The sequence below is a fragment of the Xiphias gladius genome, chromosome 21 (genome assembly GCF_016859285.1).
Source record: "Xiphias gladius isolate SHS-SW01 ecotype Sanya breed wild chromosome 21, ASM1685928v1, whole genome shotgun sequence".
Lineage (NCBI taxonomy): Eukaryota > Metazoa > Chordata > Actinopteri > Istiophoriformes > Xiphiidae > Xiphias > Xiphias gladius.
This window is the reverse complement of record NC_053420.1, coordinates 23,249,834-23,271,280: the sequence shown is the minus strand read 5'-3', so window position 1 is coordinate 23,271,280 and position 21,447 is coordinate 23,249,834. Positions and strand designations below refer to the sequence as shown.

The 21,447-nt window shown below is 39.4% G+C and overlaps 1 protein-coding gene across 1 annotated transcript; it reads right to left on the bottom strand.

The window, feature by feature from the left end:
- Positions 1–5,858: 5,858 nt before the first annotated feature.
- Positions 5,859–19,545, bottom strand: wdr1 (WD repeat domain 1). The gene is made up of 15 exons (XM_040159380.1): positions 19,424–19,545; positions 17,995–18,116; positions 16,996–17,086; positions 16,749–16,896; positions 15,973–16,153; positions 14,438–14,515; positions 13,228–13,308; positions 12,518–12,751; positions 10,924–11,011; positions 9,015–9,171; positions 8,241–8,328; positions 7,935–8,045; positions 7,508–7,681; positions 7,238–7,382; positions 5,859–6,327 (listed from the first exon to the last, which is right to left on the bottom strand). The coding sequence occupies exons 1-15, from the start codon at positions 19,437–19,439 to the stop codon at positions 6,221–6,223; spliced, it is 1,821 nt and encodes a 606-aa protein (XP_040015314.1). The 5' UTR covers positions 19,440–19,545; the 3' UTR covers positions 5,859–6,220.
- Positions 19,546–21,447: the final 1,902 nt, after the last annotated feature.

Genomic DNA, 21,447 nt, shown 5'->3' with positions numbered 1-21,447 from the left:
CTGCACACTTACTGCTGTAAGTTTTAAGCCTGTTTCACTTCTGACTAGACTCAGCGTAAAGCGCGTTTGCGTTTGTATCCTGATTATGATCTGATGGTTGGAGTATTCTGGTTATGTGTTGCACATCTAAACATCTTACCCTGGTTTCAGAAGCCTGGATAAGGCCTTATCTAGTTTTGAGAAACTTGGATAAGCTACCTGGAGTACTCCGATAGAAACCAGCGTATTGTGGCATATAACACATTATCCAGGTTTCTGAACATTCTTTGTTGGTACAGATCACAGTGGGTAACATGGAGAGAAGTAAAGGCACAACAGCACACAGATCATCAGAAACCAGGATAATGCAAGAATCATGTATGCAGGGAGGAATAAGCAGGTTTGTCATGTTCCATGTAAACATATCTGGAGTAAGATCAAAACCAGGATAAGACTCAAACCAGGATATGATACCTATTGCACAACACATGGCCAGGACACTGAGAATACTAGAAAAAGTGCATTTACATGCGCAACTGTATCCCTGTTATGATCAAGTTTTTGGATTATCCTGGGGCCTGTATTACAAAGCAAGCTCATCATAACGAGGATATCTTTTTTGTAATCTGGCTTCACTAAGCATAACAACCACAATCACGCTAAGCAGCCACATGACGGTGGTTATCAACTCCAGGAGTCAATCCAGGTTTTCCTGAGCGCGTTCACATAAAAGGAGTGGTGTTGGCAGCACGTGAGCAATCGCAAACATTTACAAGGTAAACACATAATTCAGGCTAAATGCCACAGTTGCAGCTGGCAAAAAAAAATCACCAAATGTGTGACTGCGTTAATAGGCTTATGATATCACTGCCCCATCATTAGGGCACAGGTAGATCTGACTATCCTTACATAGCTTTATTCAATTAAATTCATGTGTGACCTAGATGTATTCTTATGATGTGAATGTCAATTTTAGGCTTATTCTTTCAGCTGCAACCCCAGCTGTTTCAAAAAGACCTCGGACCAAATAAGAAATAAGCATAAAAACATACAGTGGGGTCCAAAAGTCTGAGACCACTTTCCCACTTTTGGAATCCACTGTACTTTAATATCTTATAACTACAACAAGTACAAGGTTTTAGTGCTTCAATAAGTCTCTGTGCTAGGATGATATCAGTGTACAACAGCACAATGAAATGGCTTTGACATTGCTTGCAGCTAGAAGCGGAAAAAAATGAAATAAAGAAGACAGGAGGGGGCCCTCCTACACAGGAATACACTCCTGCTAAGGTTGTTGGCCTTCTGTAATAATGAGTGTTGCCCATCAGACCCTGGCGGAAGTGGCAGCTCCCAGCAGGCCACTTTTGTTCAGGGTATGTGTCAATGAGTCAATATTAAACTACTGGGTTGCTAGAAAACCCAGTTACATAATATACTACTAATTGTGGGAGTAAATAACGTGTTTACTTTCTCTACAGTTGATGGGGAGACACTGGTGTTGCTGCCACCACCCACTTACACACTGTCCACTAACACTGAATGCAACCTGTGATATACACTGGCACCTTCATCTCTGGGTGCTGATCATGGATTAAATAGACCATTTAAATATCCTGTTTTCTCAGGGGGAGGCCCTAGATCATGAGAGGGTGTCTGTATGCTCAGAGAGAGATTTGGTGGCACTATTTACTCCTTTGTTATCAATTTTATGCAGTTTTCAATTTGCCCATCTTAACTCGGATGGTGAGAGTGTGTAGACTTGACTGTAATTGATGTACCTTTAATTACTTGCTAATGGTGCCGGTCTGCACATTGGACTAATAACTGCTTCAAGTGCTCTCTTTTGTAAAATGAATAAATTGCTTCCATTGCTATGATGTTCATTTTGCAGGAAGAGGCAGGTCTTCCTCCCACTGAGCCTGTGGCCTCCACCTCTAGGCCAAGAGCATGTCAAGTGGTGATGAATTAACCTTAATTTAAACAGGGAAGTCAATGTGAGAATTGTTCCTTTCTTCAATTGACCCTTGCAAAGGGACGATGCCTAAATGTTCAAGCAACTGTATTATTTGTTTTATTTGTCATTTGGAGCAGACAGTCTGAGTTCTCTCTACATGACATCCTTAGAACTCAATATTGAGTACAAAAAAACTTGATATTGAGCATAAAAAACATTTACTCAAAAAAGGGAAGCTTGGGGTGGGGAAACTGAAGTATGAAAACAAGGTAATTCAGTAACGCGATTTATTCCCAGGCATGGGAAACAGTTAAACTAAAATATATCTTCCTCTGTTCCCAGGGATGTGTAAGTAGTAATACAAGATACTGATGGACGGGTCAGACCAGGAAACATCGTGTCATCTCCACTTTCCCTTTATACTACTATACACTTGTCATTGTGAATCTCGGATTTATGGAAAAAGAGTCAAGTTTTCTCTGGGAATGTCTCCTTCAAGTCTGTTTGTGACTAATTTTGCTGATCAAATTAGTCTTAATGCCCTAAAAGAGCACGGGGTAGACACGGTTTACTCTGACAACAGAGAGGGTCAAAAATCAAATATCATATGGATGATCTGATTAAAACCGCCCTTTCACTAATGTTATCACCCTCAACTGCGTTCACCGTTCTAGAAAAGCTTCCACCTCTGGGCATCCAAGCTCCCCAAAGCAATATACCATATAATAATACACCCGTCCACATACTTATGTCTACTTTTGAGGGTTGGGGTTTTTTATGGTTTGGGTTATATGCCCTTTAGTTCTAACTAACTGAAATATTAATGCTGCAGCATACAATATATTTTAGACAATAGTGTGCTTCCAAGTTTCTGTTTTTCCTAGTTTGGTGCAGAGGGAACTGGACAGGACTAAAAATGTAATGATAATAACAAATGCAATTTGCCATAATGTCCTCACAGACTGATCTGCACTTGTAAAACTCCTTCCCAGTGCATCTGCCTTTTATCAAGAACTAATCCGGCCCCTCCCAGGCCAGATTATCAACTTCCCAGAATAAACAGGAAGCATCGCCATAACATCTGCTGGGCAAAATCACGCTGCCCAGACGACTTATCCTTGTGATTCAGTTGACAAGTTTCCCTTTAATGTAGCGCCACTCAAAGGCTGACGATTGCATTTGTACAAGATGGCCCAAAATATAATGAGGGAATTACTGCAAATTTGTTTAAGCACTTGAGGATGGACCTTATGTCTTGTCACTATATGAACTTTCCAGACCAAACAACTGTCCTGTAACACTCTGAACACTGTTGCACTCATCAGAGGATAACTCTTTGTGTTAGGTTACAACTTGGACTTTTCTCTGACATCTCCTTCAGGACACACTTCACACTTTTTGCCCCACCTCTGCGGTGGTTGTCTCTTCATTTTTCATCCATCCAAGTTTTCTGGTGTGTATTTATTATTACAGCTTCAGATGTCCCATCCATTGAAACCCCATATCCCAAATATAATCAAAACCACGATAAGACTCAAAACCAGGATACTAATGTGCATGTGAAGGAACTCAGTAATGGGTGTGTCGGCTGTGGTCAGACGCATGTGCATAGCCATAGTTGGGCACCCTCTCAGAGCTCAGGCCACCAAATGACAGGGTTTCTAACACACATATGAACAGGTAGCAGTCTCCAGATTATGTGACTACTGAAAATATGTATGTTAGTTTATTGGGCATATAGGTACAGATTTAAAACTGCTGTTTCTGTGACTTTGAGCTGTGTGACTGAGTGGTTATTAGGCTGCTGTGCTCGGCAGTTATTGCTGTTGAACATCTTCAGCTGTGACACCTAATCAAAACTGGAGAAAACATCAATTGCATACAGGCGCAGGCGTCACAGAGAGTGGCAGACACAAACCAACCGTTATCCAAAAAATCTGAAGATTTTGCTACATCTTCTGATCACTGTTAAACTGTAATACCTTCTTGGAGAGAAAACTACTAGAGCCCTGGAGACCATATTATATATATATATATATATATATATATATATATATATATATATACACTTACGTGGCCTGAGAAAACCATCAGTTCCTCGTGTGAAAACTGGAATAAATCTCCTTATCATCATTACCTGTGTTTGCTTATCATTATAGTGCTGTAATTTCATCTGCAAAGCAGTTTATATAATCACCGGTGTCTGTTTGTTTTGTTTTATTACTTATTTGTAAGCAGGATTAAGCAGAAAGTACTATAGTGGTACACTATAATATTAATTAGTGAGTGTTCCCTTTTTTGCTACTGATATGAATTACACCATCAAATTAATGCATCTATAATTTCTTTAATATAGTTTAACCTTACCACATTTTCAGCACCCCATGTAAAAATTGCCTAAATTTGCACTGAGTGAATCCTTAAATCAGTAGATTAAAAACAAATACTATTTGAGTACGTACACTGTAGTCAAATTATTGTTTAGGTGCAGGCAGGCTTGATTTGGATTGGTTTATGCCCCATTTGGGGAAAAATTTACACAGTACCTGTTAAGATACTTCAGTACCTGGTCTTGTTAAAACGGCACTGTTGTTATTAAAGCAAATACAATCAAAAATAAATGAAAATGTAGTTACAACTTAATATTTTAGATGGCACCAAGTGTAGACGCTGTCACCTCAGCCATTCTTTTAACTCCTCGAAACTATTAGGTGTTATATGGTAAATCAGCTAATTTAATCAGGTGAGAACAAATTGACACTGGTGTGATTAGTCCGTTATACTAACAACAATTCAAACGTGACTGTGAGACAAAGAGGGACATTATGTACAGTATTCTGAACTTTTATACCACTATAACTTACATGTCATCAATAAAAGGTGCTTAATAACTACGTTACGATTCCAAGTCATCAGCATTCACAGTGCTCTCACTGGATTAAACATTAATCTGACCAAAACTATAAATATTAGTCAATTATATGTATCGCCCTGAACAGGTATGATCATATCACTGTGAGTAACTCACAACAAATGTTTCTTATAGTATTCAAAAATCCTGGGGAACAGTACAGGACCAGACCCTTAAAGTATTTCTACGCGTACCATTTTAAAAGATACTTTTCTTTTCATTTTTGCTTTATTAAACCGTTAACAATAAAAGGAGACAAAAAAGATGGAGACCTTGAAGTGACAATGTCCAATGTTCAATCCAGGGATCAATTACAATTACACAATGGCCAACTTACTCACTGAGTCACAGGGAAATCCTGGAAGAAACACCCTGTAAGGAGGTTTTCTCATTTGCTCCTCTCAGACTTTGCACCCCACTAGAGGCGCCCCTGCTGCTCAACACCCACAGTTCAGTGTGTTCCTGAACACCATGAAATTGTGATGAAGAATTTCACAGGACAATCTGCAAATAAATGTGTCTGACAAGTAAAATAAGTGCAAATCTGCATGAAACAGAAAATGCATAAAAAGTGTTTTTTATTATTATCATCATTATTAATGAATCACTTCCACTTTGGAAGCGGATGCATAAAGATATGAAAAAAAAAAAAAAAAAATTATATAAGTGAGACAAGCATAGTGGGCCCAAACAGAAACACAGCAACAACACAGGACCTTAACCTGAACAGACGGCATCTTGATTGTACACACACTTTCTTCTTTCAGTCCCTATTATTGCTCCCCAGTCCAACAGGAAGAGTTATGAATCACAAAGAGAATGAAACCTAAGACAAAGCAAAAAAAAAAAAAAAACAACAATACCCACCCCTTAAAACCTTGAAAATAAAAAGTGACAGGCAGCTGCAGTTAGGACCAGTTACTTCTCATTTCAGGAATGTAACCAAAAGGTTTCATTTCTTTCAAATGCGATTTTGTCGATTTAAAAAAAAAAAAAAAAAAAAAAAAAACAGACAAGGATTTCAGTTTAAACTGAGTGAAGGCTATTACCTATGGAATGTTGAGCTTACAAATATTTTATGGGTCCATAACTCTCAAAGAAATGTAAAAGCACTCATGGTTACATTGTAAATTTCATTTCGGTGTAAGTGGAGGTTATTCGCATCAAAGATACATCATCGTGGATAACTTTTATGGGAGCCTTTCCCATCCATAACCATTTACAATTCGGATGTTTACAGACAGCACTGAACACCATTTAGATAGTGAAAATACATTAAGAAAGAAAAAAAAAAAAAAGAAAAAAGGAAGAAGAAGAAGATTGAATTCTACAGTAGTCTTTGTCCCTGGAGATGTGGATGCTTGTCTGCTTGCAGCTCAGTACGTAATAGTCCACTGCTTGATGCTGGCATCATGGGAGGCGGTGACTAGAGTGTGCTCATCTATCCAGGCCAGGCCGCTAACGTGGTGCAACCTGTGAGTGTCTGCAGACAACAAGGCATTAAAACAACCTGTTACAAAAGATGTCTTAACACAAAGGAAAGTCTTAACACAGAGTAAAGTGTACAAACATTTGCAGCCAAGTTCAGTTCAACAATCAATACATTCTGAGATAGGAATTATAATTCCTAAGGTTTTTAATGGAATCAAAGCCTGCTTATTCATTCTCTCTGTATTTACGCCCATATTCCTGCGCTGGATTCAAAAGCCTCCATTAACGAGGGATTGCACACGAAACAAAAGCATGTATGTACCCTTGCATTACTGTTAGTACTTTTATTTTTCTGATATCAGCTCACGGTTTACAGCTCACTCTCCTACAGTCGTATAAAGTTACTGCTAAAGCAAACTGACCATTTATTACCACTGCTTAGCATTAAAAGCATTAAAACTGGCAAAATATAGGGTGGCCTTAATAGTGAGGCAGTCACGGGAAAAGCAATGCATTTCTCCCCGAGGTCAACTCGCGTTGTGCACTGAATGAAATCAGATGTCGCCATTGTAATAATAGTTGACTGACTTCAGTAATTAAAACATTACAGGTTTGTTTGGCTACACTGTGAAGACATACACCAGTTCCTCTTCTGTCACAGTTCTGTCCAAGTAACTGCTCAGTTAAGTGCTTGCTGTAGCGTTAAACCGCGCTTGCTGTTGCCACCGGCAACCACAGGTGTCAAATAAACCAGGAGCCCTAAGGATTAGAACTTTACATGCTCTAAATGTACAACTTTACTCAGCTCAAAACGCCCTGTTGCCTTTGTTTTTGTATGGCTGGAAACTGTTGCAGAGGGGATCTACAATATGTAGCTCTTAGAGCCACATCCAAGTGCATCCGTGTGTACCTGCATGCAAGCCAGGCATGAGTGAATGTACATGTGCACTTTTGTGGCCTACCTGGGAGTTTGATCCTCTGGTCTGCGTCACCAATCGTCCAGATAAACACCATCATGTCCATCCCACCAGTCGCAAAGTGCTCATTATCAGGTGACCAGGCCAAGGTCACTGGTTTGGCATGGTGTCCGTAAAACTCATTTTTGACCTGGGGAAAAAGAGTGAGAAGTAGTTATAAACAAGAGACAACGAATGCATTTTGCAATGCAATTCTGGATACTGGATCTTAAATAATCCATAAATAAGATAAATATAGGACAGACAAATGTTTACCGAGTAGTTGTCTGCCACAGTATAGGCTATGGCAACTTTCTTCTCATCAATGACAGCCAGATAGGCGCCATCATTAGAGTAGGCCATGTCTGTGATCGGCCCTTTAGTCTCAATTGTTTGACCCTCATCCTTCAGAGTGTTGCCCTGAATGGAGTACAGATGGATTTTCCCATCCTGAAGAAGAAAAAAAAAAAAAAAAAAAAAAAAAAAAACCAACAACAACAGGAAAGAATGAACCTCATGTCTAATGTCACCAGAGTGTGATGAAGAGTCAGCTGACTTTTTCCCCTGATGGTTAGTTATATATGATCATTATTACACACCGAGACATGCTGATGGTATTTTTTCCCACTAAACTTAACAAGCATTTTCTGAGGCAGCTATAAACTGAGCTCATGTTTGGCAAGATAATGTGCGTCCCACTTACTGTTCCCCCCACTGCAGCAGTGGTGCCGCCAGGGTGGATAACCCCGACCTCTGGTTCATAGCCGAGATTGTCTAGTGTGAAGACTTTCTTCTTATCCTTCAGCAAGACAATCTAGGAAAGGCAGGAGATGAGGAATGAGGATATCAAAAAAAAGAAAAAAAAAACATTTGCCAAGACCTTGATTTTAGATGATTTCATCTGGTTGATGATGTAAAACCTCGCAAATGCTAAAATGTGTCCAAGTGGAAACATTCAACTAAACACCCGATTAGGCTAAAAAATGATGACTTAAAACAAAGACATTACCTGCCCAATGCACACAGCCAGTGACAGCCCTCCTGATGCTACTGACACACTTTTGGGCTGGAAATCCATCTTCACCACATCAGAGGCACTGAGAAAAAAAAAAAAAAAAAAAAAAAAAACAGTTTGGGTCATTTACATGATAATTAAGAATTAAGCAACATTGAAAAGTGGTCTAACTTTTGAATTCTTAAAGCCAATATTTAGTTTCAGGTAAAAGAAAAGAGATATTCCAGTGACAAATAATATATATAATCTTGCACGACATGACATTTAAGACATAGGAGGCCAAGATATAGTGATGGCCTCGTATTGATGCTTATTCTAAGCACATCGTTGGGACTTTTATGAATTAATTTTTAAAAACTTTTTTAATTGCCATTCGTCATCCATGTTATCATACTAAAAACATTCAGTTTGATGCTGGTCAAAAAGTTGTTCTTAATATTGTGAAAATGTATATAAATACATGTTTTCTGCCAGAAATGACAAAATTAAAAAAAGTGTTTATACACTGACTACAAAACACAAACTATATCAAGGAAAACTATTCCTGATTTTCTGCATGATAGATCATTTACCATAGGGACATCCACTCATTATCAACTGTCAAAACAAAGCTCTACTTCAAAACTTCATCTCCTCTCTACCAGACGACTGCTTTACCCAGATTAACTTCCATTATCATAACCAGACGAAACGCACAGCACCATTATAATCCCCACTAAGATCATCTCATAGTTTTTATCTGTACAGCAACACATAAATGAACCCTACCTGTACTCCTTCTTGTCGATGCTGGTGTAGCGCAGCGTGTCATCCATGCTGCAGGTCACCAGCTCATTGGCTTCATCAGTCACCATCTTGCTAACCTGGTTGCTGTGGCCCTTCCCTGAGAAACAGTCATTCTCCCCAGTTTCTGCATCCCAGAAATGTGAGGTCAACATTAAGGACAAAAATAATTCTAGACATGGATATTTGATGCTGCAGGAAAGTAATGGCCTGGGATGGAGCCGGTAAGACATCACGGGCGAGCACTGGGCTTCGACGCAGTGTTACTGACTGTACCAGAGGCATCCCCCACCTAGTTCTCATCTGAGAAATACAAGCATTTTTTAAACTCTTAAAAAATAATGTTGATATATATTATTCATCAAATAATGTGGCCTTCTTACGAGTTGTTTAATATGGATAGTTTAGTCATGTTTAAGAAACATTACTGCGAAGATGACGCTCCCCAAATGTACCCATGATACTACTACCCATGAATTTTTTAATACAGTCTTCAATTAATTTTAAACACGTACATGTTCAGTCACCACTTAAAAAGCTCAAATTCTAACCAAATTCTTTGAACAATTTCAGAGCAATTTTCCAAACTCTTGCTTCCTCTCTTAAAGTAATTGCAATTATGAATGGAAACGCACTAGTTCAGAGAATTCAGTTGGACTTCGAGCCCTTCCATTTCACGGAAAGGGCTTCAATTAATGTTAAATGACCAGTGTTTAGCTGCCAACAATGGCTAACACTCAGTTTTAGCTCCATTAGACCTTGGTGCTGATTACAGCCCTGCGAACGATACCATTCTGCTTTAGCAGTGTCCCATCAGCAACGCAATCATGATGAAATTGTATATAGAGATGGATTTATTTTTTTTTAAATGCCATTTTTGAGCCTTTTTTATTGGAATTGATGAGCAAGTTATACAAAAATGAATCCCTCCAATAGGCAAATATATCTTGTTAGCCGGGATATTACATGATTGCCATGACGATGCGCGCAGATGCAGCAGTTTTTCGTGTTTATTGTTTTGCATGTCCTCAACAATAGACATAGATAGAGATTTTCTACAAGAGGAGAAAATACACTGGACCTTGTTTACGTGCAAGCTGCTGCTGCTGCTAATGTCAGAGCGCTCACTCTTGCCCTTAAGACTGTGTGATGTTTTTATGTCTGTTGAACACTTTGGTTTACCTGTTTGTAAACGGACTGCACTTATATAGCGTCTTACTGACCACTCAAAGCACTTTACACACATGCCACATTCACCCAATCTCACACACAGTCATGCAGCACTTTTCAACGATGATACACCCCAATTTATGGGGTTCAGCATCTTGCCCAAGGACCCTTCGAGATGCGGACAGGAGGAGCTGGGGACCACTGACCTTCCAGTTAGTGGACAACCTGCTCTACCTCCTGAGCCACATCTGCCCTGTGTGTATGTCAAGTATATGTGTAGAAGTGACAATAAAACCTTAACCTGAATATCATATTATTTAATAGTACATATAATATAATTTCCACATATTTAGGATTTTAGATTAAAGCTATTTCGTAAGTTTTACCCCAATAGGGTCAGCTGCAGGGGGGTGGGCGGGTTGAAGGATTCACTGCCCCCCCCGACAGGAGATTTACTGGCAAGGCGGCGAAACAGCTATGAACGGTGGCCCCGGCTGACGACCCTGCAGCTGACCTGGGGTGCACTGTCGGAGATGCGGCAGGCAGAGATGCCAAGCAGGCTAAACAACCACCTGTACGTTACATATTACGTTTTTCCTACATCTGCCAGATCACCTAGATGGAAAAATGGTAGTCTACGTACAGTATAAAAAAGGACCCTTATTGGCGAGCGAGTTACCTTTACGGTCATTACTGGCACTACTTTATCACTTAAAAAGGATATTGACGTGTCCATCGTGACTCCCCGAGTAGATGTATGTTCGCCCTTCATTTTTGTGAACTGTCAGACACTGGATGGATTTGCCGTGACCCTGTAGGATGATCAAGTACACGTTTTTAGATATACATGTGAGGGCACATAAGACCAGTTTTATACATTAACCTCCTAACATGACGGACATTTCCCTTTGGCAGCATATTTATCTTGGATGCTTTGTGATAATCTGATATAGTGTGACTGGCATTTTCTGTCCTACTACCTTCTGTGGCATATAATACACTTCAGTGGATAATAGAGTATAGTGGCTGGGTCAGCCCACTACGTGCTGACATTTTGAAGGAGTGGAGCTTAAAGGAGAGAGTAATTTCACGCCACACATGCCCACTTGCCATTTCTGGCAAATGTGTAGGCCAGTCAGAAGCCTCTAGTCCGTGCTCTAGTGAAAGGTTGTTTTCTCTCTCCAAGTCAAAGGTCAGATTTGTTTTCAAAATTCCACTGAAAGTATCTTACAGACAAAAAAAAACTAAGTTTTACACAAAAGGTAGCACTCCTGACAACAACCACTGAGCATACAGTGAAATTTTTAAAAAACACTGGAAACATGACTTTTGTATATTAATTGTGAATTTGTGAGTGTGTACCCGCATATGCAAGTATATAAGAAGAAAATTTGAGAATGAATACATTAAGGAATGAATGCTAGCTGAGATTTGTACATGTGCTCCACAATTTAAAGATTTCAGTCCTGGTTGATGTGGTGACACCTGTAGGTACTGGTGGTAACAGCAACTGTGGTTTAATATCACAAGTCACAATCCTGCGAGTATTGAAACAAACTACTGCCGTTTTAATAAAAGAAGTCAGGCAATAATTGGCCTTTCGCCCACAGCTCTTCATCTAACAGCTCACTATGGCTGCTCCTGACTGTTCCTTTACTCTCTAGAATATTTCAAACTGATCCACTGTCCAAAAATGTTGAAAATGACCGTTATCTTGTTTTGTAGATGCATTTTTGATGTCGATAGCAGTAGGTGCTAAGCTCACTGACCAAACACATTGCATTTCCTGCGAGTACTTCACAGTAAAGGCAACTTGTGTTTCGCCAGTGAAATGCTTTTTAACATGAAGCTGCAGCAGAAGAAAATGTTTAGTTTGAATCAGCAGTAACTTAATACAGATGCCCAGTTCATGATACTGCAAATATATAAATATTGCAATACTGTCAATTTTGGCCATATGCTCAATTACTATTGTGTTACCTCATCCAGCAATAGGTAGTGACTTAACGGACAGTTATTTAAATGAAAATCTTCAAGACTATCTCTTTAAATAAAAATATTGTAAGATTTTAAAATGTGTATGCACAATTGAAACAGTAGGACATTAAAGTGACAACTTTAGCATTTCAAAGTGGTATCACTGTTGGCGCCGTTTTGTTGTTTTCATTTCGCCAGTGTTTCAGCGGAAAAAAAAAAAAAAAGGTTTAAAAGCAGCTCTTTCTCCATTAATGTCAACTGTAGCACAAAGTTTTATCTGTATCAATGAACTCTACTGTTAAAATCCAAAAATAGCATGCTTCAATTTTTGAATGTCTGACCTTGATCGTGCGTATGGGCCGGTCAGGGTTGTTCTTGTCCAGGTAGTTGATGTATCCTGACAAGGAGATGCTGAGGAGGTGGTCTTTCTGCCACAGGCAGCCCAGCTGCTGGTCTGACACATCAGTGCCCATGTTGAAGGTGGTGACAGCCGTATCTGCACCAACGTCCCAGAGCTTCACGGTCTTGTCCCCTGAAGCAGAGATCAGTTGGGAGCTATCAGGACTCCAGCTGACCTGGAGTAAGTAAAGCAACAAGGATTAAAAGAAAACATTATGACATTAATATACATGTAACCAAAGTAGTACATTGTGTGTGTAAAGACTGTTAAAGTTCCCCATAAACATTCACTACACGACAGAAACACCAAAGCTGTGTGGAAGTCAAATAAATCAATGGGGGAAAAAAAAAAAAAAAAGGATCAGTAAGGACAGATGGAGGCTGCTTTCAGAGAACACAATCCCTTATTTGAATTGGGAAAGAAGCCTTTTCTGTGTCCACACACTTTAAGCAGACTGCATGCCAACTCTCTTAGCTAGCTCTCCTGAAAAACAAAACCCACGCAGTCGACCAAATTATGGGGCCAGAGAATACCAAAAAAGTAAAACACTGCAGTGATGATTTGTTGAAGTTCATATAAAGACAGACTGACAAAACATGCACTGAATGTAGTGTTATTTATTTTCTTTTTACATAAAAAACCCCTACTTACAGCATAGATTCCTCCTTTGTGGGCCTTCTCTCCACCCAGTGAGCACACACGCTCACCATTCGTTCCATCATAGACGAAAATCTGTGGAAATTATACTTGTTAATAAGACAAGGAACGTTATTTTGTACACAACTGCAGTTTTTATGAATTGCCTCTATATACACCTGCCTATTTAGAATGAGACATCCCTAGATCATACAGTACTTCGGTAAATATCACAGTGATAGTTACTTTATTAAGGTAATCTTCCTTTAAAACTTTAATTTATTCTCATTACTTTAGATATCTTCAGGTCTGCAGATTTGCCGGTAAATATTTTTCCCTGCTATACAATGTTATCCCTTATTATAAAGGGTGCAACTGCCAAAAGTTCCCGAACAGGAACCCTCGTACATGGGAGAAAAATAAAATCTGCCACACTCACACCTCTTCTTCCTGTATTCGACATGGTTTAATCCAATGTTAAATTAGCCAAGCTGTATCCTAATGTTGCCCCAGATTGCTTTAGATGTAAGTATGACCCAGTTTGCTTAGGTCATATCTTTTGGTCTTGTCAGTCACGGGGCCACTTTTTGGACTTCTGTTTTAAAACACTTTCAGCAATAGGCGGAAAACTGTATCCCCTAATCCTTTATCAGAAATTTAACAGCTTTCTCGCCTCCATAAAAAAAAAATAAAAAAATTAAAAAATTAAAAAAATGCAGTTGCATTTGCATCACTGCTTGCCCACTGTCCTGTATTACTTAATTGGAAGGTAAGGAGTCTTGCGATCTGGGAGTTGATACTATTGAATTTAGAGAAAGTTAGGTACTCTGTCCATGTACAAATCCTGGTCATCATTTATTACCCATCTTGAAACCCTGTCTCTCGCATAAACTCTTTTGGTCTTAAGATTGTTGACGGGCAAACTGGCTGTTAAAAAGAAACATTCTTACAATGATTATGACTACAAGAACTATAACTTTATCATCTATTCTCATAGATTGGTTGTGAAACTCTATATCGTAAATTATCATTTATTTAGGTTTGTTTTGTTGTTTCCATTATATATTTGTGATTATAGATATTTTATTCCAATAGGAATAAATATTTTATTCATTTATTTTTATTATTATTATTTTTGGATACACATATATATCTCCATGTAATTCCACTTCTGTAAGTTAACTGATAACCCCGATGTTGGTCACGTGGTAATCTAAAAACTCACCTGGCCATCGGCACCAGCTGTGACAAACCGACTTCCATCTGGAGAGAAACGCACACAGTTGACAAACTGGCTGTGGTCCTTTAGCAGTCACCGGGGAGACAGAGGGGAAGAAAGGTTGCAGATCATTATTCATAGAGAAAGATTGTTCCCATTAATATACAGTTCATATCGGTATTTTATTTGGCACAGTCCCTTATACTTGAAGTGTGTTATCACAAGACATGACATATTAGTCAAACTGGCAAGTGGAGATGAAATTCATCATTCTTAGTCATCCTCATGACAAACATTGAGAGTGCTTCCTCATTGTAGACCATCAGGGCTGATCAAGGCTTAGGTTTACACACACACACACACACACACACACACACACACACACACACACACACACACACACACACACACACACAAAATTAAAAACAAATTAAAACAAAATCAACCAGGCAAAACGATTTTCATGGAAAATGCAGTGCAGTGCACATTGCAAGAATAGTAGCAAAGTTCCAGAGCTGTAAAATAAGAAAAGGCTGTAGTGGAACCAGTTTGCTGCCCTGGCCAAAAAAAAAAAAAAAAAAAAAAACATTACATTCCTCTCTGGAATTAAATTTAGCTGCCACACATATTTTAGTGTATTGTACAGCCTACTCTACTGTTCATGTCAGGAGCTGTGGGACCATTTACTTTATGTGCAACAAGACCACAGGACATAGGCTTAAGAGTAACAAGGCTGCTTTTCTTAAAGCAAACAAAAGATGTGATTTAGTTAAAAAAAAAAAAAAAAAAAAAGATTATACATCACAAAAAAAAAAAAAAAAAGCAAAACATTTTTCCTTTTGTTATAAGGGTATTTCTACTGTAAGAAACATTTTACATGCAGCTATCAAAACCTAGGTCCACGTCACGGAATGCAATTTACACCTGTAAACTGAGAAAAAAAAATAAATAAATAAATAAATATTGCGGACTGAATCCAAAAATTAGACCACTAGGATCTTGAAGTAGAAAACAAATTTTAAAAAGGTTTGGTAGTCAAAAATGTGAAACATCTTTCTCGAGAGAAAGCCTGGTTTTAGAAATGAGGCTCAGACATTCTCCAAGAATTTATGGGGGAAGTTGGTTATGTAACAGGGAAACGGACAAACAAGGCAACACTGTCAAAAACCACCAGGCTCTGACAGACTTGAGATGATCAATGGGCTTTACCAAAAAAAAAAAAAAAAAAAAAGCTGGCTCAAAGTCATAGAAAAAAAAAAATCCTTACATCGACTGCTAGGTCTGCATCTGCTGCATTTTGTTAAATTAGTAACAAAATATTGGCCTTAATTAATTTAACCTTGGGTTGGTCTGTTGGGTTTTACTCAACTGCTTAACAGCAGAGCATAACACCCCTTTTTCTTAAGACAATATCGACTTGGCTCTAACTACTTTCACACAAATACCCCTTTCAAAATGCTGCTCAAATGCCTTGGGTAAAGAAAATTTAAATAAATAAATAAATAAATAAATAAAAGCAAATGTTAACCTCCCAAACTCACGCGTAATGTGAACTTGAACTTGAAGGGAGGCCCCTCGAAGAAGGAGCCACAGGTGTCATCGCTGGCGGTAGCAAGGCGGTAAGGGCGTTTCTGCCTTATGTCTACACTGTTGATTAATTTGGAGTGGCCAGAAAGTTCCCCCACTGAGGAGCCAGAGTCCCACAGGAACACTGCCCCGAACCTACAGGAAGAGAGGAACACACATTCAGTTGTTCCAGGTTTGTGCGAGGTCTGAGGGAGGAATAAAAATAGTTCAAATACTTTAATACAAAAAGAAGTCTAACGCTATTAAAGGAAAAAAAAACAACCCACTTACGCAGAATATTATGACATGTCTACAGTCACACTAAATAATAATTATTTAATGGATTTTTTTTTCCATAATTTTATTTATGGACAGTTGCCCTACATATTTAGTAAAGCAAGCGACGAGCTGGAAAGCCTGAGCTCTCTTAATTGCTCAGTAGTGCCACACAGTAGATTCACACACTGCACAGCACTTTGTTGATATTCTATACAGAGCCATTAGTGAGATTAAACAACAAATGTAATATAACTACACCAGAAGAGCCACCATGGCATGTTAAAAATAAAAAATGTCTACAGCAAACAATGGACTTATGCCCAGTGCACATTCATCCGTGTGACAGCTTGCATTAGAGGAGATTCTCATGAGACTGAGTCATTGTGGTCAGAGCTACTGAGACCTACTGCTTTCATTTCTTGAAAGATGGGTGAACCTTTTTTTTCATGGTATGAAAACCCCCGATACTCACTTCTCACGTCCGTCCCCAACAACGGCAATCCTCTTGCTGTCCTCTGTCCATGCAATGTCCTTGACCTTGCCCGAGATAGGGGTGTACTCGTACTTGAGCAGGTGCTCCTTCTGGGTGGTGTCCCAGATACGGATCTTTCCAGATGCATCTAAAAAGGATTTAAATACAATTATTTTATGATAGTACTAGTATTACTTTGGTAACTAGTTGCACACGTTGACACGAGTACATTTTTAGGGCTGTTTACCTCCAGATGCAATGTAGAATCCACTGGGGGCATACTTGGCAACAGTAACTGGATGGGCATGTTCAGTGTAAATGTCCGCAATAGCTGGGTTCTGTAAAACACAGCAAATGTGAGATATCAGCAAGTCTGCATCTGACAAATGGGATGTACCTTGTTCCCTTCTAAAATCAGTACAATAAATAAATTCTTTTTTTTATTATAATTTTCAGAGTTTGCCCGTCATTCCTATCGGTCATGATAACATCTTACTCATTAGATTAATTAAGGAGAGACACAATCTGATCCGACCTCACATTTATAGGTGTAGTTACAGATGCAACAGAGGCTTTGCCGCATGCTATGTGGTAGCAAAAGGGTGGGAAAAGTTCTTAAATGGAGAGCAGGTGGCATATGAGGCAGCAGGTAAGATAGGGTCCCTATCAGCTAACAATCACACAACAGCAGGTAATAACCCTTCTTGCTGAGAATGACTTGTAGTTACACAACTAGATATCATGTAATGTAAGGAAGTGCTAGATTCTAAAAATGCTAAACCATTCTTTGTGTAAAAGAATTCAACTCTCACTGCAGTAAAACTTTGCCTATACTTGCTAGCTGTTTAAAGATGAAATCAGAGACTGTACATTACCTGTGCCATCTCCATTTGGATTTATCATGACAAAGTTCTGACAGACAGCACAACAATAGCACCCAGAGCACATCTTACACAGATGCTGGGTGTGGCCAGAGTTGCAATAAAATTGAATTTTTAACCGGGAGGTCCTTGAAATTATACCTCGGAGGTTGGTGTCAACTTATTCTTTAAAATTTGACTCACTAAATTCAGTACAATGAAAACAATTCACTATAATTAGTGAGTAAAATGTCATTGTGAATCATACCAAAAAAAAAAAAGCCACAACAAGATCCATGCTGGTAAAAGATAAATAAAATAATATGTGAATAAATAAATAAATCTGCAACATTAGTTGAATATGGCTTTAAAAAAATGTTAATTACTTCAATGTTCCTGATGATGACGCACTTCCCATTGGTATACAGGAAGTTGTTGCCTTTGGGATCACCACCAATCACTTTTGCAACTCCCCTCTCCATCTGTGGGAGACTGGCGAATACATGTTCTGAAAGAGTAGACATGACAGGATGACAGGCGTTGACAGAAATATCCATGAGGGACCCTTTTGCAGACAGAGACGACCACAATGTATGCCTATATAGGTCAGCATGAGTTGACAGAGCCTGGAAACCTTGTCGCTGCCTAGATTAACATCGCGTACCACCCCAGTTTCAGATGCAATCGAGGAGTATGCATGAGTTAATCAGCGTTGCCGGATTCCTCATTAGTGGCTCTGAGGACTTGATGTGCTGAACATGGTCTCTGACACGTCCCTGACCTCTCCGGAAACTCTGACCACACTGCCCGGTCTGTCCTCACCGGTCAAAATAGCGTTCAGACCGATTTAGTACAGAGCTGTCATAGCGGTGTTCACAGAGCGTTTGGCCAGTTGCATCGCAAACACCTGAATATCAATAAGATAGAGGAGGTGTCTTTTAAGCTTATTCGTGATTTTTTTCTTTAATACTGTAAAACAAAACGAACAAAAACAATTTTTAAAAAGAAAATGCATCACTCATCTTTTCTTGGCATCATCATTGGAAATAGATTGTGGCTAATTGTTTCCAAGTTTGTTGCTGATCATTTAAATGGCTTATTTTATCGTTTGGGTTCTTACCTTATAAGAAAAAAAAAACGAAAAACAAGCGCCCATCAATCTTATAATTCTTATTTTTATAAATATTACTGTAAATTCACCAGCAAAACGCCTCGTTTTTCCTGTTTACCATATAAGAATGACCATTAAATCTCAATGCTTACAAGATAGCTGAAACGAGTTTGGTGCAACTACTGGGGTTGCGCATTGTCTATAGAAGGAAAAACCAAATCACAGTTTTCTGATTGAGAATATCAGCTCGACATCAGATTTACAGCCCAAACCGTTTATTCAGCAGCTACAAACTGTGTCTGTGAGCTACTCCCCCAGTAGCGGTTCCTGACTGTCTGGACATGTCATAACAATGCGATGTGAGCACAACTATTTCCTCTTACTGACGTTAGCTCAACCAGCTAACGCTAACTTAAATGAACAGCCTGTGACAGGGCTGCATTTCTAGCCGGGGCATTTTCACAACATGCCGTGCTTACCAGACACAGCTCCGTGGCGAATCTGGTACGATCATCGCCATTTCGGGATTTCGGTCTTTCATTTGCGAGACGAAGTGTCAAAAATCGTGCAGCTACGTAAGGGCGAGGCTAGCTAGCTGCGGGCTACCTGGCTGACTAGCCCGATCTGCTGAGCAGCGTCGCCCAAAAGGAGAGTTTCGTTGCGCTTCCTCTCAGCCGTTGCCATTAAAAATAAAACAGACTTACTCAGTGCATGCGGCATTTTCCCTGCTGGTCTCTTGCTTGACGTTACTCTCCTCTAAATGAATGAAACCGTGGCGACAGTGAGGCTCCCCCGGCTGTGCACTCCCCGATCACACAAACACGGAAGCGAGTGCGGCTCTCACGCAGCCTGGCTTTGCCCATATATAGTAAACTCAGCTACTACGCTGCGGCTGTCAGCCACTAACCATGCACTGCTGCCGTGGGGATATTTTCCCCCTCGTGTAGGTCTGTCAGGCTCCCAGCCAATCGCTCCACCAATCAAATTGGCTACGTTAACTTAACGTTTGTGCTTCTCATGTGCATCCACTACATTCAGAGAGTCACATAGCTTATTCATTTTTTCCTGAAAGATAAATGGCAGATGCCCTGAGAAAAATAGGGAGAGTCGACTCTTCTAACCGTCTGGATAAAATAATATTCCGTTTCCCAAATTGTGACCACTTCCTAATCAAAGTACCTGGAAAATAAAAGAAAATTATGAAAAGCACTATAAACATAGATAGATATAATCGAGTATGAAAGTTTTTAATTTCTGTGCACAATTCCACAAATCGACCACAGACATGTGTTTCGGGCAACCATCTTTATTTGGACCAGGAAATAGAGCTGCAACATTGGAAAGAGACTCAGACAGTGATATTGTAACAAACCTAGTAGCTGCATATGGCCATTTCAGAAAAATGGATGCTTAGCTCTGTGACTTGAATGTAATGATACTGTATAAGAGGAGCAAAGCTGGAGGGATTTGTATATAGAGGGAGGACTGCCTGGGAAGCCCAAATCAGGGCAAAATTGTCACAAATTCTAAGATGCTCTACTTTGGCCCCCAGAGAAAATTTTGCTAGCATGAATAACCAAATTAAAAGCCCAACAAGGTAAGGGAGGACTATTTACAAGTGTCAGAGGGTAGCCCACTAATCTACAGTTTCATGGTGGTGGTTTTAAAATCTGATGTCATCCTGTCCGTCAGTAGAGAGCATCACTTGCCTAGAATAGGATTGGGAAACCCCTGACCTATTAAGGACGGACCCATTTGAGAGGGTGACTGTGGCAATAGCAAATATAATGTGACAACAATACGGAATTTTAAAGACAATGTTATAAGCAATGGGCCACATATTGAGAAAGATTTGTGAGTAAGTGTCGCATAAAGCTGGTCACATAAAGATGGACACAGGAAAATTGCTAGACATTTTGGGCCCCCCTGAGCTCAAGTCAACAACAGCTTTGACAAGATAAATAACCATAATCCTTTGCATATTCTATGGGCCCTGTCTAGCTGTGGCCCCCCTGAATCATTCAAACTGATGTGAACACCAAAGTGCCACCACGATTGTATTTATTGCAAAATCACCTAATGGCGCAATGTTGTAAGGTTTTCCCAATTACTATTTCGTACAGCTCTTTCCGAATTCTCCTCATACTTCACCACACGTTTTTTCTTTTCTTTCAGTGCCACCCCGTCTTCAGTATCAGAACACTGTTCCTCCTTTGAACCTGGTTTTCAACCTCGTCTTAACTCATCCCAACCATATGACCTTGCAGAAGAGCGATCGTGTAGGCAAATGAGCGGGAGACTTTACAGACAGGGGTTTCCTGCTTATGTACGATGATATTTTTCCCGTTTGAGTTGGTTTGCGAAGAATCTAATTTCTAGCTGCAGATATAAACATCTTGTCAAATAGAATAGAGATTTGTGTGTGAGAGAGAGTTGTTTTTTTTGTTTAACTGAAAACTGTATTTTACCTTCCAACTTTAAAATGCCTGTAACAATGAATGAGTGGAAGCCAGAAGAAGAGATGACTGCATTGCCAGGCATTTTTCATCCATCAGGTGTCAGGTGACTAGCACTGACTTTGTGTTTTAAGCTTATTTTCTTCCTCAGAGAACATCCAACAACCTGAGGAAGATAATGCTCACCAGATTTGTGGCCTCAAATCTTGCCTTTTGCTTAGATTATTTTATGAAAGGGAAAAAAAAAAGTCCCCTTTCTGTATTGTCATTCC